The sequence below is a fragment of the Oreochromis aureus genome, linkage group 5 (assembly GCF_013358895.1).
Source record: "Oreochromis aureus strain Israel breed Guangdong linkage group 5, ZZ_aureus, whole genome shotgun sequence".
NCBI lineage: Eukaryota > Metazoa > Chordata > Actinopteri > Cichliformes > Cichlidae > Oreochromis > Oreochromis aureus.
Window position 1 is genome coordinate 2,141,552 of NC_052946.1, and position 26,362 is coordinate 2,167,913.

Consider the following 26,362-nt stretch of genomic DNA (forward strand, 5'->3'; position numbering starts at 1 on the left):
CTTGTGTTCTGGGCGCCTCTGGATGTCTGGAGTTTTGATCTCCTCCATACCTGCTTCATGCCCTGGAGGACGGGGCTGTGGCCCCCCACACCCTCTAGCAGATCATTACATGAAGGAACCTTTTAAAAAACAATTGCGTCCATGTTCACAGGTGTACACACGGGTGGTCACACGCACAAACTACACCCTTTTTGGCTCCTACCTCAAAGCACACTGTGCGCTGTCGATCTTACGTGCTGCACAATAATGTTTAATATTTAGTATTTACTGTCATATTCCCATATATCATTGTGATGTTGTTTATTCTATTACTCTCGTTTTCTTCTGAATATTATGTCACTTATTTATGTGCAAATGTTTAAGAACATTAAAACATTACTGTTGGCCACATGTCGGCAAAGTTATGTGACATTAGCGATGTTTGTACTTTCAGCGGTAACTTGGTTTTAAAGCCTCTACTTCTAAATACATATATAGTTGACCTTAATCTTACAGCAGGTGGATGAAGGAAAAGGGAGGCAAGAGGAGAGACCCGAAGCGGCCGCCGGTCCGAGTGTCAGGTGAACTGAACTTCAGGTAAGAAGTTATGACCTGCAGTCTATCTAAGTCAGATATAAACCAAGTTTAGGTGGAGTTTATTTTCGGTATGCTGACATTTTCGTACTGCGTGCTAGCTAGCATGACGGAGTTTCTATACAGCTGGGTGGGTGCTATGTTACTGATGTTGAACTTTATTCTGTTCATACGGTTAATTATTAGAGTTGCCAACCGTCCCCTAAAAAACAGAATCGTCTGGTATTCAGAGAAAATATTACGCGTTTCGTACTGAGGTGAAAAGGAACACAGTTTGTCCTGGACTTCAGCTACAATGAAAAAGACACAAAGCTGAAGCTGCACAGCTGCCTCTTCTTCTCTCATTCTCTCCCGTTTCTACTTCAATCACGACACTGATCAATGATCAGCTGATCGGCTTTTCTCTCTTGTTTATTTATCGCCCACTTTGCGCCAGAAAGAGGAAACCAGCAGCACGTTTAAGCTTGATCAGCTGTTGTTAGAATTTATTTAATATTAATTGCTAGTATCAGCTGATGTTTGCTGGAGCCACAGCTGTAAAGCTGCTGGTCATGATATCGGTTTGTATATCTGGTGAGAGGGAAACATGAAGATGAAACCAGGAGATGTCCTTACTGAATCATCAGAGCTGAACAGTTGATGGAGAAACAGGTTTACCTTTTAGGTGACATGAATGAGTTGAAGGGAAGTTATGAACTGTTTCTGAGAGACAAATAACACCAGGATCCTTTTCACGTAGCTGACAGCTGGTAACTGTGCAGGGGCGGATCTAGCAAAGTGTTGCCAGGGGCCAGGTAGGGCATTAACAGGGAAAAGGGGGACAAGGAAATACTTTTCTTTATTATTCTCATTTAAAATGTCTCGCTTTTAAAAAAAAAATAATTATCTGAGTCTTACAACAAACAATTGATAGATTGATACATATATACCATCAGAACAGTGTACATCACTGTCACAACAGTGTTTATTTTCATTCAAAGGCTTTATGATCTTTCCTATAATGGTGGGCGGTCTCTAGTCAAAATGCCGGGGACGATTTTTTTTTGTCCCAGTCCAGCTCTGTATGCAGCTCATCTGCAGTCTGGTGTTACCTACATCTTCCTATTCAGAAGGCAGAATTTCCAAGTTCTGAGTACAATCAAAAGCACCACGACTGCAGTTTTTGTGTTGGATGTAAAAAGCAGGCTAGAATCATGGCGGCGGTCAACGACGGTCCAGGCGTGGGATTTCTCTCGTGGAAATGTGCACATTATTTTTTCCTTTCTATTGGTAGGTGGCACAGTGCACTTGTGGCAAGTAAGCAAGATAGAAGACTAGCAATCTGGCTGGGTATCCAGTTACGGAAGCAACACATTAACAAGAGAATTCTGAGTAAAACCAAAGTTACTTTCCCTAGTAACTAGTTACTTTGAAAGTAACGAGTAACTTGAAGTAACTGAGTTACTTTTTTAGAGAAGTAACTAGTAATGTAACTAAGTTACTAATTTAAAGTAACTTACCCAACACTGCTTATTACCCACCAGTCTACCGTTGTTTACAGCGCTGTCGGCCGCTGTCTTTTTCTTTTCTTTTTCTTTTTTTCACTTAAATGACCTCGGACAAGAAAGCCTAATTTCTGCTGTTCAATACTGAAGAAATTTAAACTTCTTAAAATTATGCAAAATTGCAGAATATTGCAGAATATTTTTAAGGTTATCTGCTATAAAACGCCAGACCAGGAAAATCTCCTTCATGTTTTTCTGTGTTTTATTCTCAGTTACTTTGACACAAAGGCATCTGCTGTGATGTTCACAATTCTGATGAAGTCTCACATGTATCAGTACTGATAAATGATCAGAATTATAATATTTCTGACTGTCTGAGGCTAAATTGAATCGAATCAGGACTTTGAGAACCGGAATCGAATGGATGATAGAAATCAGTGATGATACCCAGCCCTAGTGAGCAGCCTAGGCCCGACAGAAGTGGATGTAGCTGTGGGTAATAAGAAAAGATGAAAAGAACGATTGATAACTTTTTTGTTAAGGCCTGATCCGTCTGAAATTCATAGCCAGCTCTGACAACAGTGCCATCAATCTTTGAACGCTGAAAAACCAGCAGTGTATCCAGAAAAAAATTATATGCTGCAATAAATGCACTGCCCAAGTGTCCCCTCTCCCCACTGCCTTTCAGCAGCAGGCAGCAGCAAACAGGTTGTCAGAGGAGCCAAGATGATGATTAAGTTTAACATTTACTACAATATTGCCAAAGCACTTTAAGCACAAGATTGTTAGTTAATAATTTAGAAATGAATATTGTCTGTATGGACTTCCCCCCAAAGAAAGTGCACATGTAAAACTGCGGTGTTAAGCGATGCGGTTGAAAAATTTGAGTGCGCCTAACTTTTGTGCCGGTGCGCCTAACTTTTTAAAGTTAGGCGCACCGTTGCGCCCATGGCAAAAAGTTAGTCTAGAGCCCTGTCTGGCCTTTGTTTTTCAAAGCAGTCATAGCAGTGCTATCTGCGGGATCTATCCTCCTTCCTTCTGCTGACAAAATCCTACCAAGTTACCCTGCTTCTGCTCTAAACAGGTCGCACTTCCTTGGTTTTAGTTTGATTCCAAGAGTTGATTCCATATTCCAACTCTTTGCAGCACCGTCGCAAAATCCTACAGACTACCAGAGAGGAGTACGATGAGGTGAATTTTTCCACCAACCCTTGAGCTATGAGGTCCTGCAGGTAGTTTTTCACCTCCTGATAGAAGGGCTTTGGTACAGAAGAGATAAGTCGGTGTAACTGGCTCGTTATCTTTCATGGAAGTGTTCATTTGCACGTTCTCAGCACATCATATGTCATTGTCAGACCAAAAGAACGACTGTGATTCTTCTCTTAACATCTGACTATAGGTGGATCCTAGTGTTCATTGGTAGGTGTGCCTGGCCATGTTGGACTGATACAGCTTACAGTTTTCAATATATTAGCAGGATATATTGACCCAACAGACTGCAAAGTTCCAATAACAGTTCTATTTGGCAGTATGATGTCATGGGTGGTGGGAATTTTTGGTGTCATACCAGCCTTTACTGATAAAAGGGTATAGTAGAACTTCCTTCAGGCCACTTGAAGATCAGAGTCCTATCTTGTTTGAAAGGTGCTTGGACAAAATGCTCACAGCTCCCACACTTGAAGCAGTGCTGACAATATTCCTAACATGCCTTCACGCATGGAAAAAACATCTAGAGTGGTGGCATGGTGCTCGAAAATACTGCTGTGGTGCAAATATTTGTTGAAACCATGCTGGTCCCCTCACATGCTAATGATAAAACGGCATGCAGTTTTCTTCAGCCTTAGTGGGGAAAAGCTGCTGAGTTGCAGGTGTTGTCTTTTGAATGGTTTCTCTGATTTGGGAAGTCTTTCGGGAGTACCAAGTCAGTACACATTTCTTTTATTGCTCTATCTTTGGTTGTGTTTCTCTTTTCCACTGGAGAATCACTAGACTACACAGTATTTACCATCGGTACTCGTGATGGAGCTTCATGTTTCTTTTCGTCCTGTCTCTCCTTTTCATTCGGAACTGCAATATTCACCTTCTCTGGCAACAGCTCATCTGAAGTATTTGTGTACAGTAGGTAAAGTTGCAGATCACTTTTAACATTATTATTCTGAAGGCCAGTCAGGACAGTATGCATGAAAAGACTCTGGACTAGTGCTGGATCATATCAGCACTGAGAAGCAAACAGGATTTTCTGTCTCAAGCCTGTTGTCCTGATCAAGAAATTTTAGGGTTTCTCTTTACTACTCTAACCCTAAGAGAAGAGTTGTTTGTATAACTCTGTGGCACCTCTCTCCTAGTAGTGAAACCTGAAAAGTATTCCTAAGAGGAATGTGAGCTTCTCTTTTCCTTCGAGATAACTCCTTAACTGCAGGTCGGGTACTGAGCCCATTCTCAATTTGCCTGGCAAGACTGGAAAACATGAACCTGTCTTTTTGCTCAGGCTCTATTTGTCACGGCTGCCGAGGCGAGCCGTGTGGTGTTGGAGGAAAAGGAGGACCCAAAATGCAGGCAGTGACTGATGATTCGAGTGACGTTTATTTACAAATGGTGGAGTGGCAAAAAACAGGCAGTGAGGGAAGAGAGTTAACAGAACAACCTAAACTGGGAAAACTAAATAACAAACCAGAGATCATACGAACGGGGTGAGAGGCAGAGAGACGCAGATGAGGAGCAGGACACTGTGGAACACAGACGAACTGGCAACAGGCAGGAGAACACACAGAGTCCAAAAAGGCCCAGATGGCCAAGTTCAGGGGGCCGACCCGGAGGCCGACAGCGCAGGAGGCCAAAACAGTTCAGTTCCGGAGGCCGACCATGCGAAAAGCAGCGGTAGCGGGGCAGGTCCGAAGGCGAGCCATGCAGTAGGCAGTGGCAGTGACAGTTCTGGGGGCCGACCGTGTGGACGGCAACGGCGGCGGCGAGAAAGCAGTTCAGGGGGCCGACCATGCGGACGGCAACGGCGGCGGCAATACAAGTCCGGAGGCCGGCCACGCGGAAGGCAGTGGCGGCGTTCAGGGGGTTGTCCACAGCGGAGAAGAGGCCCAACAAGCGGCCTGGCAGATGACCGACGATGCGGTGGCGGCAGTTGGGGACCTGAAGGCGGTGGGACCCCCGCAGCATCAGGCGAGGCGGAGGTTGGACCAGACGAGGCAGAGGCTGAAGCCGAGGCTGGACCAGGCGTAGCGGATGAGGAGGCTGCTGCAGACGAAGCGGATGAGGCTGAAGAGGAGGCCGCTGCAGGCAACGCTGGAGCTGATGCGGGAGCTGGACCAGACGAGGATGAAGACATGGAGGCTGGACCAGACGCGGATGAAGCAGCTGAAGCGGAGGCTGGACCAGACGCGGATGAGGCAGCTGAAGCGTAGGCTGGACCAGACGCGGATGAGGCAGCTGAAGCGTAGGCTGGACCAGATGCGGATGAGGCAGCTGAAGCGGAGGCTGGACCAGACGCGGATAAGGCAGCTGAAGCCGGAGCTGGACCAGGCGAGGATGAGGCAGCTGAAGCCGGAGCTGGACCAGGCGACGGCGAAGATGAAGCCGGAGCTGGACCAGGCGACGGCGAGGATGAAGCCGGAGCTGGACCAGGCGACGGCGAGGATGAAGCCGGAGCTGGACCAGGCGACAGCGAGGGTGAAGCTGAAGCAGAAGCTGGGCCAAACAAAGCTGATGAAGCTGAAGAGGAGGCCCCTGCAGGCGACGCCGAAGGCGATGATGAGGCTGGACCAGGCGAAGCTGAAGCGGGGGCTGGACCAGGCGACGCTGAAGGCGAAGACACGGAGGCTGCAGCTGGCGAGGATGAAGAGGCTGCAGCTGGCGAGGATGATGAGGATGAAGAGGCTGCAGCTGGCGAGGATGATGAGGCTGCAGCTGGCGACGGCGTGGAAGTCGGAGACGGAGGCGCTGCAGGCGGCGGTGAGGAAGCCGGAGACGGAGGCGCTGCAGGCGACGCTGATGAGGCTGCTGCTGCAGGCGTGGATGCGGCTGCTGCTGCAGGCATGGATGAGGCTGCAGCTGGCGGCTGGACGGGCTCCTCGGGCTCTCCAGCTGACGAGGCAGGAGGCTGGCTAGGTTCTCCTGAACCTCCAGCTGACGAGTCTTGGGGCTGGACGGACTCCTCGGGCCCTCCAGCTGACGAGGCAGGAGGCTGGCTAGGTTCTCCTGAACCTCCAGCTGACGAGTCTTGGGGCTAGACGGACTCCTCGGGCCCCCCAGCTGACGAGGCAGGAAGCTGGACGGGCTCCTCGGGCCCCCCAGCGAAAACAGTCTCAGAACCAGTGGGCACCGGAGCCCCTGGCACACACAGGACAGAACCAGCAGGTGCGGAGACCTCTGGCAGAGACAGAACAGAACCAGCAGGTGCGGGGACCTCTGGCAGGGACAGAACAGAACCAGCAGGTGCGGGGGCCTCTGGCAGGGACAGCACAGGACCAGCAGGCACACGGGCCTCTGGCAGGGACAGAACAGGACCAGCAGGCACACGGGCCTCTGGCAGGGACAGAACAGGACCAGCAGGCACACGGGCCTCTGGCAAGGACAGAACAGGACCAGCAGGCACACGGGCCTCTGGCAGAGACAGATCAGGACCAGCAGGCACACGGGCCTCTGGCAGGGACAGAACAGGACCAGCAGGCACACGGGCCTCTGGCAAGGACAGAACAGGACCAGCAGGCACACGGGCCTCTGGCAGAGACAGATCAGGACCAGCAGGCATGGTGGCCTCTGGCAAGGACAGAACAGGACCAGCAGGCACACGGGCCTCTGGCAGAGACAGATCAGGACCAGCAGGCATGGTGGCCTCTGGCAAACACAAAGCAGACTGCAGCTGCACAGAGCATTGACTCAGCTCAGGCAGCGACAGCCGGGTGCAGTCCTCAGCTGGCTTCTTAACCTCCAGGGGTCCAGAGTCAGCTGGGGGCTGAAACCCAGCCTCTGGGGAGGCCCTGGAGAGCATCTCAGTCTCAGAACTGGCCAGCTCTTGAGGAATGTTTTCATTACTATTAGGTTTGTCTCTCTGCTTGGAATGGATGGGCGAAGAACAGTTTCTTTCGGGTTGAAATGACTTGCATAGTTGTACAGGTGGGGAAACTGATACAGGATGCAGGGCTAGTGGCTGCTGAACAGGAGGCTGAACTGAGGGTGACTGAAATAATGGTTGGGATGCTAACCGAGCCTCGGGCCGGGCGGCTAACCGAGCTTCGGGCCGGGCGGCTAACCGGGCTTGAGGCAATGAGCAGTCATTGTCCTTTGTCCCCTAGGTCCGACTGTGGCGAGGAGCGTCGGCAGCGTGAGCGCCGTTTCCCTCTTGAAGGCTGGGTTGACGGGCCGGGCAGAACATCCTCCGTCGGACCGGGCAGTGAAGCATGAGTTGGAGGGTGGGTGGTAGCAGCCGGGGGGTGAAGACGGAGCTCGTTCTGAATGAAACGCTGTGCGAGCGGGTGAAGTGAGCTGAGCAGCCAGGGGAGACCAGAAACCAAGTGCTGTAGCCGATTAGCTATGGCTTGGTGAAATTCCCTCCCCTCGTGCTCCAGCCAAACGTTAATTAATTTCTCCACAGAGTAAACAATATCCTCCCGGAGCTCCTTGGATGGGTTGAATGCCGCTGGGTCCATTGTGGCCGGTTCGTACTGTCACGGCTGCCGAGGCGAGCCGTGTGGTGTTGGAGGAAAAGGAGGACCCAAAATGCAGGCAGTGACTGATGATTCGAGTGACGTTTATTTACAAATGGTGGAGTGGCAAAAAACAGGCAGTGAGGGAAGAGATATAACAGAACAACCTAAACTGGGAAAACTAAATAACAAACCAGAGATCATACGAACGGGGTGAGAGGCAGAGAGATGCAGATGAGGAGCAGGACACTGTGGAACACAGACGAACCGGCAACAGGCAGGAGAACACACAGGGCTTAAATACACACAGCAGTGATCAGGGGATGAGAGACAGGAGGGCAACACACCTGGGAGAAATCAAGGCTGACGGGACAGGGGAAACGTAAACTGAACACACTCACATGAGACAGAGACCTTCAGAATAAAACAGGAAACTCACAGACACAGAACTGGAAAAGACACTGAACTAAACAGACTGATTCACAAACAGACAGTGTGACACCATAGACAGACAGACGCAGACTCATAAACAGGCATAATGACATCAAGGACAGACGGGAGGAACATGGGAGGACCAGGACAGGCACAGAACAGAAACCTAATGAAATGGCGAATAATAATGAAATACCTAATCAGTATAACAAAAGCTTAAAGAAACATAAAACACTGAGACGGCAGACTCAGGACCATGACACTATTATTTGGCCTCATATTTTAAAATCTCTCTGCTACATAGTTCAGTGGTGTTGGAACAGTACATTTATCTGGGGATTCATGCCATTCCTCATCATGTCATGGATTTCGTCCTCTTTTTGGTGTAGAAGCAGTCTTAATTTCTCTACCCCCCTCTCTGTACTTTCCTGTTCCTGTTTTTTTTTTTTTTTTTTACAGCTCAGGCATGGTCAAACCAAACATCCTAGTGGTGCCTTCAAATGTTGTGCCGTTAAACAGGGAAAATAGTGACGGGCGATGAATGAGACACAGACAGCAGTTCTCGCCTTCACCCGTCTGTATTGAGTATCAGCTACAAAAGATACAACCAAATCCACATTTTCTCTGCATGGATACATCAGTCTCAGGACCACAGTTTCCAAGCAATTCAAGTAATTCTTCTTTGCTGTTACAACATGGTGTGTAACATTAAATAAATAGATCTTCTTAACTCATATTTTACCTGACAGATTCAATGACTTTCCACAGTGATAAAATAATACTTTGAGTACATATATCTATTGGGATGGCTGTCATGGTTAACTAATTACAAATCGAGGCAGAATAACCATCATACAATTAGACAGGATGATACCAAACGCTAGCTTACACAGCAACAGAGTTAGCCTACATTTTACTCCTTGTCACATCTGTCATCTGTCTAACCTCTACATTGTTATGCGTAACATTGTTTCTCCACGTCCACTGTGGTACTAAGGTGGGCTGACGGTTAGAACACGTGGACAGAAAGGTGTGCAGTAAAAGTATGCGGTGCATGCCTCTGTTTAAGCATAGTCTTAAACAGAAGCCCCAGGTACACCACCAAACTGTTCATGTGTCTAACCGTTTTTCCCCACTCGGCGACACACCCGCCAGGGGTCAAACTCTGGTAATTGGTGATTCTGTTCTCAGACACATGTCTAGAGACACCGGCAACCATAGTCAATTGTCTTCTAGGGGCCAGAGCAGGCGACATTGAAGGAAATTTAAAACTGCTGGCTAAGGGTAAACGTAAATACAGTAAAATCATAATTCACGTCGGCAGTAATGACACCCGGTTACACCAATCGGAGGTCACTAAAATCAATATTGAATCGGTGTGTAACTTTGCCAAAACAATGTCGGACTCTGTAGTTTTTTCTGGTCCCCTCTCCAATCAGACCAGGAGTGACATGTTTAGCCGCATGTTCTCCTTAAATTGCTGGCTGTCTGAGTGGTGTCCCAGAAACGATGTGGGCTTCATAGATAATTGGCAAACCTTCTGGAGGAAACCTGGTCTTGTTAGGAGAGACGGCATCCATCCCACTTTGGATGGAGCAGCTCTCATTTCTAGAAATATGGACCAATTTATTAAACCCCCCAAAATATGACTATCCAGAGTTGGGACCAGGAAGCAGAGTTGCAGTCTTACACGCCTCTCTGCAGCTTCTCTCCTCCTGCTACCCCCCAAAACCCATCTCCATAGAGACTGTGTCAGCTCCCAAAAGACAAAAACAAACTAAAACCAGCAACAAACAACTTAAACATAAAAATCACAAAGAAAGAACAATACAGTATCCACATCTGAACCAAAGAGTAAAACAGTGAAATGTGGATTATTAAATATTAGGTCTCTCTCCTCCAAGTCTCTGTTAGTACATGACTTAATAATTGATCAACAAATCGATTTACTCTGCCTTACAGAAACCTGGTTGCAGCCGGATGATTATGTTAGTTTAAATGAATCAACACCCCGAGTCATTCTAACTCACGAGAAATCTCGAAGCACAGGCCGAGGGGCGGTGTGGCAGCAATTTTTCACACCAGTCTATTAATTAACGAAAGACCAAGACAGACTTTTAATTCATTTGAAAGCCCGATGCTTAGCCTCGTCCACCCCAGCTGTAAAACTCAGAAACCAGTCTTACTTGTTATCATCTATCGTCCACCTGGGCCTTACACAGAGTTTCTGTCTGATTTCTCAGACTTTTTATCTGATTTAGTGCTCAGCTCAGATAAAATAATTATTGTGGGTGATTTTAACATCCATGTAGATGCTAAAAATGACAGCCTCAACATGGCATTTAATCTGTTATTAGACTCAATTGGCTTCTCTCAAAATGTAAAAGAACCCACCCACCACTTTAATCACACTCTAGATCTTGTTTTAACATATGGCATAGAAACTGAACATTTAACAGTGTTTCCTGAAAACCCTCTGCTGTCTGATCATTTCCTGATAACATTTACATTTACAATAATTGATTACACAGCAGTGGAGAGTAGACTTTATCAAAGTAGATGTCTTTCTGAAAGTGCTGTAACTAAGTTTAAGAATATAATCCACCCACTGTTATCATCTTCAATGCCCTGTACCAACACAGAGCAGAGCAGCTACCTGAACGCTACTCCAACAGAGGTCGATTATCTTGTTAATAATTTTACCTCCTCACTACGTACGACTCTGGATACTGTAGCTCCTGTGAAAACTAAGGCCTCAAATCCAAAGTCCCTGACTCCATGGTATAATTCTCAAACACGTAGCCTAAAGCAGATAACTCGTAAGCTGGAGAGAAAATGGCGTGTCACAAATTTAGAGGATCATCATTTAGCCTGGAGAAATAGTTTGCTGCTTTATAAGAAAGCCCTCCGCAAAGCCAGAACATCTTACTATTCGTCACTGATTGAAGAAAATAAGAACAACCCCAGGTTTCTCTTCAGCACTGTAGCCAGGCTGACAAACAGTCAGAGCTCTGTTGAGCCAACAATCCCTTTAACGTTAACTAGTAATGACTTCATGAACTTCTTCACAAATAAAATTTTTATCATTAGAGAAAAAATTACCAATAATCATCTCACAGATGTAATATTATCTACAGCTACTTTTAGTACCATCGATGTTAAGTTAGACTCTTTTTCTCCAATTGATCTTTCTGAGTTAACTTCAATAATTAATTCCTCCAAACCATCAACGTGTCTTTTAGACCCCATTCCTACAAAACTGCTCAAAGAAGTCCTGCCATTAATTAATGCTTCAATCTTAAATATGATCAACCTATCTCTAATAATCGGCTATGTACCACAGGCCTTCAAGGTGGCTGTAGTTAAACCTTTACTTAAAAGCCATCTCTAGACCCAGCTGTCTTAGCTAATTATAGGCCAATCTCCAACCTTCCTTTCATATCAAACATCCTTGAAAGAGTAGTTGTCAAACAGCTAACAGATCATCTGCAGAGGAATGGCTTATTTGAAGAGTTTCAGTCAGGTTTCAGAGCTCATCACAGCACAGAAACAGCTTTAGTGAAGGTTACAAATGATCTTCTTATGGCTTCTGACAGTGGACTCATCTCTGTGCTTGTCCTGCTAGACCTCAGTGCTGCGTTTGATACTGTTGACCATAATATCCTATTAGAGCGATTAGAACATGCTGTAGGTATTACAGGTACTGCACTGCAGTGGTTTGTATCATATCTATCTAATAGACTCCAATTTGTACATGTAAATGGAGAGTCCTCTTCACCCACTAAGGTTAATTATGGAGTTCCACAGGGTTCAGTGCTTGGACCAATTCTATTTACATTATACATGCTTCCCTTAGGCAGCATCATTAGAAGACATAGCATAAATTTTCACTGCTATGCAGATGACACGCAGCTCTATCTATCCATGAAGCCAGGTAACACACACCAATTAGTTAAACTGCAGGAATGTCTTAAAGACATAAAGACCTGGATGGCCGCTAACTTTCTGCTTCTTAATTCAGATAAAACTGAGGTTATTGTACTCGGCCCTGAAAATCTTAGAAATATGGTATCTAACCAGATTCTTACTCTGGATGGCATTACCTTGGCCTCCAGTAACACTGTGAGGAACCTTGAGTCATTTTTGACCAGGACATGTCCTTCAATGCACATATTAAACAAATATGTAAGACTGCTTTCTTCCATTTGCGCAACATCTCTAAAATTAGAAATATCCTGTCTCAGAGTGACGCTGAAAAACTAGTTCATGCATTTATTACTTCCAGGCTGGACTACTGTAATTCTTTATTATCAGGATGTCCTAAAAACTCCCTGAAAAGCCTTCAGTTAATCCAAAATGCTGCAGCAAGAGTCCTGACAGGGACTAGAAAGAGAGAGCAGATTTCTCCTGTTTTGGCTTCCCTTCATTGGCTTCCTGTTAAATCCAGAATTGAATTCAAAATCCTGCTCCTCACATACAAGGTCTTAAATAATCAGGCCCCATCTTATCTTAATGACCTTGTAGTACCATATCACCCTATTAGAGCACTTCGCTCTCACACTGCAGGCCTACTTGTTGTTCCTAGAGTATTTAAAAGTAGAATGGGAGGCAGAGCCTTCAGTTTTCAGGCCCCTCTTCTGTGGAACCAGCTTCCAGTTTGGATTCAGGAGACAGACACTATCTCTACTTTCAAGATTAGGCTTAAAACTTTCCTTTTTGCTAAAGCATATAGTTAGGGCTGGACCAGGTGACCCTGAATCCTCCCTTAGTTATGCTGCAATAGACGTAGGCTGCCGGGGATTCCCATGATGCATTGAGTTTTTCCTTTCCAGTCACCTTTCTCACTCACTATGTGTTAATAGACCTCTCTGCATCGAATCATATCTGTTATTAATCTCTGTCTCTCTTCCACAGCATGTCTTTATCCTGTCTTCCTTCTCTCACCCCAACTGGTCGCAGCAGATGGCCCCGCCCCTCCCTGAGTCTGGTTCTGCCGGAGGTTTCTTCCTGTTAAAAGGGAGTTTTTCCTTCCCACTGTCGCCAAAGTGCTTGCTCATAAGGGGTCATATGATTGTTGGGTTTTTCTCTGTATTTATTATTGTGCGATCTATTGTACAATACTAAAGAGCCTTGAGGCGACTTTTGTTGTGATTTGGCGCTATATAAATAAAATTGAATTGAATTGAATTGAATATTTCATTATTACAATAGTATTACATATTCATTCATGTAACTCAGTATTTTCTCAGCATGTTCTTTTTTTGTAAAAATGCACCTAATTTTGACTCTTGCATAATGTTAAATGTTTGACTTTTTAGAAGGACATTTAAATGACAAAGTCTGTTTCGCTTTTTCGTTTCAGCCATTTGTCCCCTCTTTCTTTAAAATGTTTTTTTTTTACTTTTCATCTTCCTCCGTTGACTCTTTTAAAACCTTCGTCTCACTTTAATCTTTTGTTCCTGAACAAAATAATTGAAGAAAATTGTCCACACACAGTTAACTGACCAGTTGACCAGTACATCCATCTATTTTATAAGTAGACTGCTACAGTTGGCTACCAACACTTTCTGGGATCTTTATCATTTAATGACCACAGTGTAGAAATAGTCTTGGCAAAGGTTTTTAGTAATGTAACCACAAATTGTGACAATGAGTATCTGTTTTGCTTCCTGTTTTGGATGTAAGCATTGCATTTGACACAGTGACTTGAGAGGCAGCTAACTATTGTAGTTTAAAAAAAAAATTAATTTTTAACTTGAACTTCTTGCAACTAGCACTATAATAGGACACAGTTAGGCACACAGTTTCCCAGACCTCAACTTATTTAAGCTCTACTGACAAATGTTCACACTGGAGTGAGGACAAAGATAACTGAATTTTTAATAACGTACTATAGTTAAACCATGACAAAACACAACTACTAATTGTTGGGGTTAAAGCTAAAGGTCAGAAATTGTTTCTGGAGAGTTTCACACTTCAGCGTTATCAGTGATGCTGACCTCACTTTCCAGAACCATATCTACGCTATATCAAACAGTTTTTATCTAAAGAAAAGTGGAAATGTTTACATCTTTACCAAAAAAAATCTCCCCATGTTGTCATTTGGCCGTACTACTGTCCTGATTTTTACTTAAAAACGAAATATAATGACATTATACCTATGCTCAGATGATTACTGCTTTAGCCTTCAAAAATAAGTATGAAGCAGGTCATGCTTTGCAATTTGATTAACAAGGCGGTAATCCATGAGAATGTAGTCTCCCTAAGATCCTTCCTTTGCTTGTGACACATTTCAAAAGATCAAAATGAAGATGGTCAAAATACTCAACTTCAGCCCTCACAGCAGGAGCTCACTAACAAATGGGTATCACAGAGGCCACACACACACACACACATATATAAAGAGGGATAGAGATCGAGTCTGTTTAAGGCGTAGTCACTTGTAAAAATTTTTAAACCTAGCTAGCTCTGACCTCCATCTTTGACATTTGTCGTCCAGTATATCCACTATCCTTCTTCTGCACAAGTCTAAAATAATAGTCAAATAAATACTTAAAATTGTTTTTATAACCAGCTGGCCTATGAAGGAGCTGGACCTTAGAGCCATCCCCACAAACAGTACACAGAAGCCCACAATGCATAAAATAGCAGCAGGCAACACAAGTTGTAACATGTTTCATAACAAGTAATCTCATGATTAATGTAAAGGGAGAGATTAATAGAACAAAATCTGCTCTTCTGCAAATAGGCGAAATAGCTAATATTCTTATAACCAGTGGTTTGTACATGACCACCTTGTTGACTTACCAGTGTGGTAGGAGAAAGGCCTGTGCTTTTCATCCCTCATTATGCAGTGCCTAAGTGTCACTGACTGGTCCTTGTGGGTGGGGACTGTTGCCATTTGATTGGCTGATTCTGTGGTAGGAATTGGGTAAGAGTGAAGTGGATTGTAAGTATTTGCTTTTAGTTGGTCTTTTCTAACAGGCGGTGGTTTAGTAGGCTCTTTTTCAGTCTGTTCCTTCTCCTGTGCAGCAGAGTAAGGCATCTTACCAAAAAAATGCTTTGCTGCTATGTTGCTATCCTTCCTCCTTGCCTTTCTTAAACCTCCCGATCTTTTCCTCTCCTTGTCTTTTTTCTCTTCTTCCTTCTCATCATCCGCATCCTTGCCTTCCGTCTCTCGGTCCTCTCCTTGACCTTTGCAGTTTTCTCTGTCTTCACTCCCAGCTTCATTATTGTCCTTAACTGCTGCACTGACGACAGCAGGCATGTCTTTGGTAGCCTGGTGGTGGGAGGTGGGATTGTGGTTGGGTGCTCTGCTTGGCCAAATGTAGCTGGGGAAAGAGGAAATGACACCACCACTGAAGCCCAGGCCAGCCAGTAAAGTGCTGGTCACCACAGATGCCACAGTTGCTTGACTACCACTGGAGGATGGACCAATGCCTGTTGCCATAGAGACAAACGAGAAGGGGATACCAGATGAAGTCCAAGTTGATGAGCCAGAGGAAATGGGAGCCATATCAGCCGAGGAGGCTGAAGACACTGTTGGCTGACAAAGGAAAAAAATGTAGTTAATACAAAGATACATCATCAGTCATCCCATGAACTCACTGAGCTTTGACATTATAATGAAAAAATTACAATTAATGTGAATTTTGAGATTTCAGTCACCTTGTTTGTTCCATTTAGTTGTTTCATCAAGTTTGATTTAAGTTTAGCAGATGAAGGACATGAAAATTCACTATGATAGGGTGACCATATTTTGACTTCCAAAAAAGAGGACACTTGGCCCAGTCATGAATCATGCTCTACATTTTTATTCTGGAACCTTCTAAAGTAGCTTGGCATGATTCAAATAAATTCTTTTTATTCATATTATTCATTTTATCTTATACAGAGTAGAAACTGCAAATTCTCAAATACATCCATATACATCTGAGTTGTATCACAATAATGAGAGTGTACAGCATGAGCATCATGTGTAACAAAGATTACAACAGGACATCTCTGCGTAGAAAAAATGAAGCTTACGATCTGCTTGTAAAACAGACCCCCTTTAAGTGGTTACATAATCAGAACCATCAAGAGTAAAGGGTCACATTGAGTGTTAACACATTTTAATATTATGTTTTAATATTTAAGGGTCATTTGAAATAGACAAAAACTTAAAGTTCTAATGTCAGTTGTATTTTTTTCAAAAGTCTTTGAGGCCTGAAGGCGTCACATATTAAAATGACATTAGATCAGTCACATGGAAAACAGAACATTAACATTGTTAACCTTTCAATCACTTTCATCAAGAATTCTTTGATCCATGTAAAATGTGAAATTTATCTGAACTGTGGTCAATAATTTACCAGTGACTATTTACAGACATCAATTAATTCTAGGTAAATTCAGACCCTCTTAAATGATTGTATGGAATGAAGCAAGAAAGAGAGAATGTAGTTAGAGTTTGATTGTTTCTGAAAGCTTTGGTTGCATAAATAAACTAAAATAAAATAAAATCCCTTCATCCCATTGCATATGAACTTAATTTTCTCTGACTCTAATGTTATTGATGCACTGATGTTCATATGAGAGATGCTCACACAGAATGAAAAGACAATAGAGTTCATCACATCCATTATCCTTACCATTCCAGTTTTTACAATCCTCGTCCCCTCAAAGATCCTGGTAGTGTTCGCTGAAACAAGACAAAGAAAAAATACTACCTACAGTGATACGCAGGACTGAGGAACACTTAAACAGATGTTTGCAACCAGCCATGAGTCCACTGTAAGCTCATTAACCACTTCATGAAACAATGTCAAGTCACTGAATACTTAATAAGGAAGCCAATTGACTGGATGTAATTAAATTCATCCATTCACTTCCACTTATTCTTTTCAGGGTGGCGGGGCTGTCATAGGGCGAGAGGCGGGGTACACCCTGGACAGGTCACCAGTCTGTCGCAGGGCTAACACGCAGAGACAGACAACCATTTGCTCTCACATTTACACCTATGGGCAATTTGGATTAATCAATTAACCTATCCCCACAAACTGCATGTCTTTGGACTGTGGGAGGAAGCCGGAGTACCTGGAGGGAACCCACGCAAACATGACGAATACATGCAAACTCCACACAGAAAGACCCCGGTCTGATGGTGGAATTGAACTCAGGACCTTCTTGCTGTGCGGCAACAGTGCTAACCCCCATGCGACCGTGCTGTAATTAAATTGAATTATTTTATTGAACATCATTTCAGTTGTCTGACCTCTGCAGCTACTGGAACATCAATAGCTTACATTAATAACCTTAATATGAAAGACTAGAATATTATGGAATACGTAATAATACATTTTGAAATACATTATAAATGGCTTATACACCAACAATATGGAGGGCTGATGCAAATACTGATAGTAAGGAAGACATTGGAGAAGAGTGTCAGGAATTCGTAAGCACTTGAAGTGTGTGTGTGTGTGGGTGCGTGTGTTTGTGTGTGTGTGTGTGTGTGTGTGTGTGTGTGTGTGTGTGTGAGCATGCACTACCTCTAAAAAGCATACTCTGGCTGAAGTCACTGCGCATGTCATTCGTGCAGACAGCCTGGACTCGAAAGAGGTAGAGTACATCGGGGGAGACAGGAGAAATGATGGCCTCCTGCAACAAATTGCAGCAAGAAAATCAGTAAGGTTGGCACGCTGAGTTGTGTCAATCAGAAATCTTTATGACTGCCTCCAAGTAAATGATAGCAGGTAGCATATATTAGCAGAGTGGGAACATGCCAAACTAAACATTTGTAACCTGAAATGTCTTTTTCTATGATATTTAGTTAATTCCATCAATGTGACTTCAAGTGGTCTCTTTTCGTATAAGAAAGTTTTTAAAAAAATATTATTTACCTGCTTTTCTAAAATTACCGTTCTAAAATATGAATAATACATAGCATAATTATGACTGAATGCTGCTCGTTGGAATGTAGCCTGAATACGTTTCATAAATGTCGGGGGAGTGGACAGAAAAACTTCTGCCAGTTCAAACAGGATCTGAACCATTTAAGGGCAGTTCCTTTGAAACCCACACAGCTCTCCAGCCTAGACTCTAGAATACCTCCATTCACTGTATGAAATGCAGTACTCAGGTCTAAAAGGGCTTAAATGGCAGAGGTCACCTGAGTGAGCAATTAGTAGAAGATCATTAAAAACTTAAAAAAAAAAAACATTAAAAGCACAGTTTCAGTGTTATGTAGCACTCTGGCATCTGTCATTGCCATTTTTTCCCAGAAAAGCCTGGAGGTGAAGGAAGACAATTCTACTCCAGGACCTTGACAAAGTGTTCAAAAACAGCAGAAATTTGGGGGATCAGAAGGATCATAAGCTGGAGGAGTGATATGAGACCTGATAGCAGCAACCTTGTTGACTACCAAAGCTTACTGACCGTAAAAAGCTTTTCACAAGTAGCTTGAGACTCTGGAAAGTGTGTGATGGGTGAGGCGTTAATAACAGAATTAATTGTATTAAATAAGACAAGGTGTCTGTGACAGTTATTAGAGATGATGTCTGGTAAATACTTAGTTTTATGATAAAGAAACATAACAAAGGAGAACTGAAGTTGATCTTTTTTCCATTTTCTTTCAGCTTTTCTGCAGATCCTTCTGGGAGCCCCAGTGACATCCAGGGATCTGTTTTAGGTCTAACACAGTTTTTAAAGAAGCACCAGTATAGGGAGCATTAGCACAAGTGGCGCTGAACAAAGTGAGCAGATGATCAGCACTCAGCTTAAGGGACTAATTGTCCAAAGGGCACCAATATTATGATAAATAGCAGAAAAATTGCAGTTGCAGAAGTGACGATGTGGAGATCGCGTAAAGGTAAAAGAGGTTTAACCTGCAGCAATTTCAATTATAGGCATGTCATCAAAAAAGTTCAATTGCAAATCTGAATATCACATAATTGCAGACCACAAGAAAGATCAAAATCAAAAGTATGTCCACACTCATGGGTGGGACCCCTGACAGAGTCAGCAAGTGTTTCACAAGAGATTTAGTGCACTCCCCAACAATAAGAAGGCTGTCCTGTTGGTAAGATCCCAGATTAAAGGTCTGAGTTAGAAGGGACGAGTTCAGAGAAGAAGATTAACTCACCAGAATTAAGCCAAGTTTTAGTCAAGAATAAAAACCCAAGTCCCACAAGGCGAAGAAATCCTGAAGGATGAAGGTCATGTTAACTTTTAATCTGGTGTTAACATCTAGTAGGATCATGGACTAGCTTCTCCAGAGTCCACATAACTCATTATTGAAATAGCTTGGAATCATCTTGACAGAAAACCAAACAAAGACATCCACAGAAGAGCCTTAGACAATCTTTGAATATGCACTGTGTGGGGAATAGAAATATTTTATTGCTATTATTTGCTGCTATTTTATAATCATCATTACCATTTCATGTGATGTTGCATTCAGATGCATTCAGATGTTCAAATATATTGGTATTATATTAGTCTTTATTACAGGTCCAAAGAAGAACCATTTTAAAGGGTTGAGTTGAATCTATAATTTAAAAGTTATTAATGCTTTTATGATCTCTGTGTAGAGGGCAGAGACAGGAAAATACTCTCTGTGCCAAAATGAGACAGGAAACAAAACGCGTCTGCAGAGCATGTTTTGCAGAAGTGAAACCGAAAGCAGAGTGAGTGCAAGCCAAAGAGTAGGGTGTTTAGTCAGTCATATTTAGCAGATTAAATATATAGTTCCAGTAAGGTTATTATAGGGAGGATGAGCCTCTGTTCTGGTGAAAGGTCAGAAGGGTAACGGGCTGATGTGAGAGCATTTAAGGGGCGAGACATATACATACAGACACCAATAGTGAGAGGTCATGACACGTACGCAGTACACAACATGCACGCGCCCTTGCACGTGTACGCACTCACACACACACCATAACAGATCTATTTTGGTAGGGCAGAAATGCAGAAGTGTGCCGAAGTACTTAGAGGAAGTGCACCCGACAAGCGACAGCGAAGAGGGGAAGCACCGACCCGAAGACAATGTTTTTTAGAGCAATGTTAAAGGTCATGGAACATTTTGTGGTTTGGATTGACGTAAGCTGTACTATTGTCTATTTTTGTAAAAGAGGGGGGCTTTGTTATTGTACCCATATAAAACCTTGTCTCATGATTGTAAGTTCAGTTCAACACTGATTGGGTTGTTGAACTCACACATGTGTTCATTAAAATGCCGTCTAAATTGCACACGCCTGGATCTGTGGTTTTTATGGATTCTTCTCTCAATATTGAACCCTTAACAACTGCTGACAGAGGTAGGACAGAGAGAGACTGAAGTGCCTCAGGCTTTCCCCCCTCACCACATCTGAGACAGAGGGCTTAACATCCAGCCTTATGTGTTAAAGATGATCAGAGTGCTAAAACACAGCTTTTCCCTATTTGCTATTAGTAAACCATCTTTATTCTTAACCAAAGATATAATCCAAGTATAAGTCTGATTAATATGTTAAAGTACAAATGTAGTTTGAGTAGTGAAAATGACTAATGTCTGAATTTTGTGTGTGTAGACATCGTCCAGCTTTGAGCTTTACAGATCAGTGTCTGCAGGAATGTGGAAAACATAACAACTATGTCGCCAGTCCATCATTATGCATGATTTGGCGTGGCAATAATTATTGCATTGGTGAACACAGAACCTTAATTCATATGTGATTATGTTTAATTCAGATCAGAATATAATCAGGTGTATAAGTGTGTTTCAGTTTAATACAATACAATACAATTTTATTTATATATCACATTTAAAAACCAGAGGTATGCCAAAGTGCAGAACAGGAGCGACACACAGGGGCCCCTTTGAATTTGTCTAAATTAGTGCTGTCAGCGTTAAACTCGTTAAAATGACGTTAACGTCATAACCGAGTTAACGCAGATCGCCCCGTGCGAGGGCTGCACGCCGTCAACGCGTTAGCGCTGTTAGGTTGTTAACGTTTTAGGGTCATCCAGCCCCACGCACGTACCTTGCATCATCCCATTAGAAACCTTCAGCATAAGCTGGGTTCAAGCTTGGCTCCAACAAGGCACCAGTGGAGGATGATCAAGCACAAGTATAATTTTTAAATTACTAAAGCTAATATTCTGAAATTAACATACAGACAATTGTGAATAATATAGCTCCCATTTAAATGTTTCTAAATCCTCAAACTATCTGATTATGTCCTGATTTACATGAAACTACAACAGACTCTAAGACACTATTCTTTTGGCTGTCTTATTCCCTCTTCTACAGTATCCGTGGTGTGTTAGTATTCACACAGGGTGGATGTAGAACAGCAACAACATTAGGTTCAATAGGGATTCTTCATTAACTATGACAAGAGGGATATCTGGGGCTGGGCGAGGGGGGCTGCCCCTGTTATAAGTTGAAGAAAAGAAGAGTACGAGATAATCAAAGCAATGACAGACAGAAGAAGAGAGTGTGTGAAGAGGGTGGTATGTAGGGATATATTTAGAAGAAGAGCAGGAAGGATGAGAGGGAGTAAAATGGATTTTAGAGGCAGAGATATTCTCGTGAGTTAATGATGGGAGGATAAAACATCTCCCACCTTTCCCCTGCATCTCTTACCATAGTAAATTTTCATTTTAAAAGTCAATGATGCCACAGCCAGGGGGCACTCTGATCCCTTCTTTGCTCTCTTCTGGTTTTCCCACAGAGCGACTCACCCAAGGTCATGCTTTCTGCACAAGCTGGCAGTGCTATATCCCCTCCAGCTTAACATTAGTATTCTGCTGGCTGACTGGCAGCCCAAATGTAAGGGAATGAAACCTCCTACCTATTCCACAGTCTTCTCTCCTATCTCATTTTGAAAAGACCATTTGTAATTGAACTGATGTAGGATGTGGCTTGTTTTTTTTTTTTTTTTTGGGGGATTTCGATTAAATCTCTCTCTCTCTCTCTCTCTCTCTCTCTTCCTCCCTCTCTCTCTTTCTCGGTACACGTGTGTTTTGGGATGGAAGGAGTGTATTTTGATTCAAAAACTTTTGTGGACACAAATTAATAAAAACTTCAGTACTCAAAATAAGTGACAACAGCTGCATGTATGAGGACTAGGGATGGGTATTGATAAGATTTTCACGATTCCGATTCCATTTTCGATTCTGTTTAACGATTCGATTCTTTATCGATTCTCTTATCGATTCTTTTTAAAAAGGAGAACACTAAGGTCGAATAGCTTAGAACTTTGTTTTATATCTTCTCTTTGAACAAGATAGAAATTTAGGAGTAACATGGCCTTACAAACCCAACAGTGAGATCTTAAGAGATCCACAGCCTACGGCTCTTCAATGGGGTGTCACAGGGTCCCCAGGAAAAAAAAATTGTAAATGTAAAATAATAAAATAAATATTCTTCTGTAGCAATAACAAAGTATTACATAAATTATTCTGTAGCAATTACACAAGAATATCCAGTAATGTCCCTGCCTACAATTAAAAACATTCACTCACCGAAAATCGGGGCAAATGGGTGCAAACCTTTGACCACAAACTTAGTCACTGCTCGGTGACATTCGTCTATCCTGGCCTGAAAGGAGCAACACGTTCTCACTCCCAAAGCGTAACATTTTACGCTAGGTGACAAATCATCAACATATTATGTTTTCGGGCACCCAACGCGTTCCTACGTGACGACATCGGAAAACTGAGGACATATGAGAACCGTTTGGACTCAATCTACACATCTTTGCTCTTTTCCTTAAAATCGCTTGGGAAAACACTATTTCACGTCATTAAAGTGCTGGTTAAGGTTAGGAATAAGGTTATGGTTAGGCTCAGGGATAAGGTTATGGTTAGGTTTAGGGATAAGGTTAGGTTTAGGCTTAGGGATACGATTATGGTTAAGGTTAGGAATAAGGTTAGGCTTAGGGCTAAGGTTATGGCTAGGCTTAGGCATAAGGTTAGGTTAGGTTTAGGGCTGCAATACAGGGCTGGAACCCCGCGCGTACCATTAGAATGCGGAAGGTCACCTTTCGCGTTCCTCAGGAACGCCGCGGGACGTGACAAAACATCGGGTTGTTACGCCTCGGGAGTGAGAACGGGCTCAAAGGAGACACTACCGGTAGACTGCAGCGAGAACTGCCAGCATCTGAACCAGCCAGACTCTGTCTGTCTCTCTCATCATGGTCACCTAAATGAAGCGAACAGTAATTGTAGGTTTTGTAATAAGGCAGGTCGCTCTAACATAATATTCACTGTTAGCTGATTATTTACCTGCCGCATTAACGGGAGAGGACGTGCAAACGTTACCGCTGCTGCTGGGTTGAGATTCACAAGTCCAGAGCGGAATTAAAAACACGACATTCATTTAAGGTCATCGTGTGTTTTGTGAGCAAATGCTTTTGCATATTCATAGTGTTTTCTCCTTTAAATGAAATATCTACTTTGCAAGTATTGCAAGTTGCCCCGTTGTCATCCGTTCTCGTAAAGTATAGCCAAACTTTTGAGCGTTTGAGACGCGTTTCCTGCCAGGTAAATGACGCTCCGCAACGTGGTGACATCATTCGGGGCGACTGGAATCGATAAGGGAATCGTTTGCAAAAATGGCAAACAATTCCAAGGAACTGAAACAGCGGGAACCGGTTCTCAACAAGAACCGGGTTTCGATACCCATCCCTAATGAGGACAGTTGTGGCATGCATAAATTAATAAATAAATGAATACAATTAGAAAATTATATTTTAAATGATACAATCAAGGTTGTCAAAACAAGCTGTTAGATGCTCTAGTAATTAAATTTTTGATATCAGAAAATTCTTTTTTTTTTTTTTTCTTATTGCCTATCCCGTTTGGTTCTTTTGCCATCAGAATTATTGTCTAAAGGCAAAGAAAGATGCCCAATGGATTTACTTTACCAAATGGACCATCCCAGCCTTGCCGTATTGGTCTATTTGATTCACCTTTGCTTTTATAGTTTATTTTATTTTATTTTCACTTGCTACACACGGGACAGACTTGACTGGGGGAAAGAAAAGGGAGAAAGAAAGAGGGAAAGAAAAACAGCAGGGAAGAGGAACGGTGATAAAGGGCAAAAAACCCCAAAAACCAACAGACAAAAAATACATACAGGGAGTGCAGAATTATTAGGCAAGTTGTATTTTTGAGGAATAATTTTATTATTGAACAACAACCATGTTCTCAATGAACCCAAAAAAACTCTTAATATCAAAGCTGAATGTTTTTGGAAGTAGTTTTTAGTTTGTTTTAGTTTTAGCTATTTTAGGGGATATCTGTGTGTGCAAGTGACTATTACTGTGCATAATTATTAGGCAACTTAACAAAAACAAATATATACCCATTTCAATTATTTATTTTTACCAGTGAAACCAATATAACATCTCCACATTCACAAATATACATTTCTGACATTCAAAAACAAAACAAAAACAAATCAGCGACCAATATAGCCACCTTTCTTTGCAAGGACACTCAAAAGCCTGCCATCCATGGATTCTGTCAGTGTTTTGATCTGTTCACCATCAACATTGCGTGCAGCAGCAACCACAGCCTCCCAGACACTGTTCAGAGAGGTGTACTGTTTTCCCTCCTTGTAAATCTCACATTTGATGATGGACCACAGGTTCTCAATGGGGTTCAGATCAGGTGAACAAGGAGGCCATGTCATTAGTTTTTCTTCTTTATACCCTTTCTTGCCAGCCACGCTGTGGAGTACTTGGACGCATGTGATGGAGCATTGTCCTGCATGAAAATCATGTTTTCTTGAAGGATGCAGACTTCTTCCTGTACCACTGCTTGAAGAAGGTGTCTTCCAGAAACTGGCAGTAGGACTGGGAGTTGAGCTTGACTCCATCCTCAACCCGAAAAGGCCCCACAAGCTCATCTTTGATGATACCAGCCCAAACCAGTACTCCACCTCCACCTTGCTGGCGCGTCTGAGTCGGACTGGAGCTCTCTGCCCTTACCAATCCAGCCACGGGCCCATCCATCTGGCCCATCAAGACTCACTCTCATTTCATCAGTCCATAAAACCTTAGAAAAATCAGTCTTGAGATATTTCTTGGCCCAGTCTTGACGTTTCAGCTTGTGTGTCTTGTTCAGTGGTGGTCGTCTTTCAGCCTTTCTTACCTTGGCCATGTCTCTGAGTATTGCACACCTTGTGCTTTTGGGCACTCCAGTGATGTTGCAGCTCTGAAATATGGCCAAACTGGTGGCAAGTGGCATCTTGGCAGCTGCACGCTTGACTTTTCTCAGTTCATGGGCAGTTATTTTGCGCCTTGGGTTTTTCCACACGCTTCTTGCGACCCTGTTGACTATTTTGAATGAAACGCTTGATTGTTCGATGATCACGCTTCAGAAGCTTTGCAATTTTAAGACTGCTGCATCCCTCTGCAAGATATCTCACTATTTTTGACTTTTCTGAGCCTGTCAAGTCCTTTTGACCCATTTTGCCAAAGGAAAGGAAGTTGCCTAATAATTATGCACACCTGATATAGGGTGTTGATGTCATTAGACCACACCCCTTCTCATTACAGAGATGCACATCACCTAATATGCTTAATTGGTAGTAGGCTTTTGAGCCTATACAGCTTGGAGTAAGACAACATGCATGAAGAGGATGATGTGGACAAAATACTCATTTGCCTAATAATTCTGCACTCCCTGTATATCAATCACCTGGATCACCTGTTGAGAAAGAAAAAAGAGAAAACAAGCAAAAAAAGAGAGCAATATAATAAACAACATCATCGCGATAATCTATGTGAATATAACAGTAAATACTAAATATTGAATATTATTGTGTCGCACATGAGATCGACAGCGCACAGTGTGAGCCAAAAAGGGTGTAGTTTGTGTGTGTGAGCACCCGTGTGTACACCTGTGAGCATGAGCGCGCTTGTATTCAAAAGGTTCCTTCATGTAGCGATCTGCTAGAGGATGTGGGGAGCCATAGCCCCGTCCTCCAGGGCATGAAGCAGGTATGGAGGAGATCCAGGCTCCAGACATCTAGGGACCCTCAGAGCACAAGAGACCAAGGAAGACCAACGGAGGGGCAGCTGCGTCACTATCCCAGAAAGAGCTGAGGAGAGCCCCAGCTGAGGGGTCACTCAGCAGCCACGGAGCAGAGGCCAGGGGGGGTTGCAGTGACGTGCCCGTGAGCTCTGCCGGCAGCCAGCTGTGCCAGAGTGACCGAGCCCCAGACCGAGGGCACCCCAGCCCCGA

The 26,362-nt window shown here is 43.3% G+C and overlaps 1 protein-coding gene across 1 annotated transcript in view; it reads right to left on the reverse strand.

Annotated features, from left to right (window-relative positions):
• Positions 1 to 26,362, reverse strand: part of LOC116334098 (receptor-type tyrosine-protein phosphatase gamma-like) — a 419,810-nt gene that overhangs the window by 17,860 nt on the left and 375,588 nt on the right. The window contains exons 10-12 of the mRNA XM_039612323.1: positions 17,677 to 17,785; positions 16,777 to 16,826; positions 14,951 to 15,689 (exon numbers count right to left, since the gene is read on the reverse strand). Of these exons, the coding sequence (XP_039468257.1) occupies positions 14,951 to 15,689; positions 16,777 to 16,826; positions 17,677 to 17,785 (898 nt within the window). The remainder of the gene's footprint in view (positions 1 to 14,950; positions 15,690 to 16,776; positions 16,827 to 17,676; positions 17,786 to 26,362) is intronic.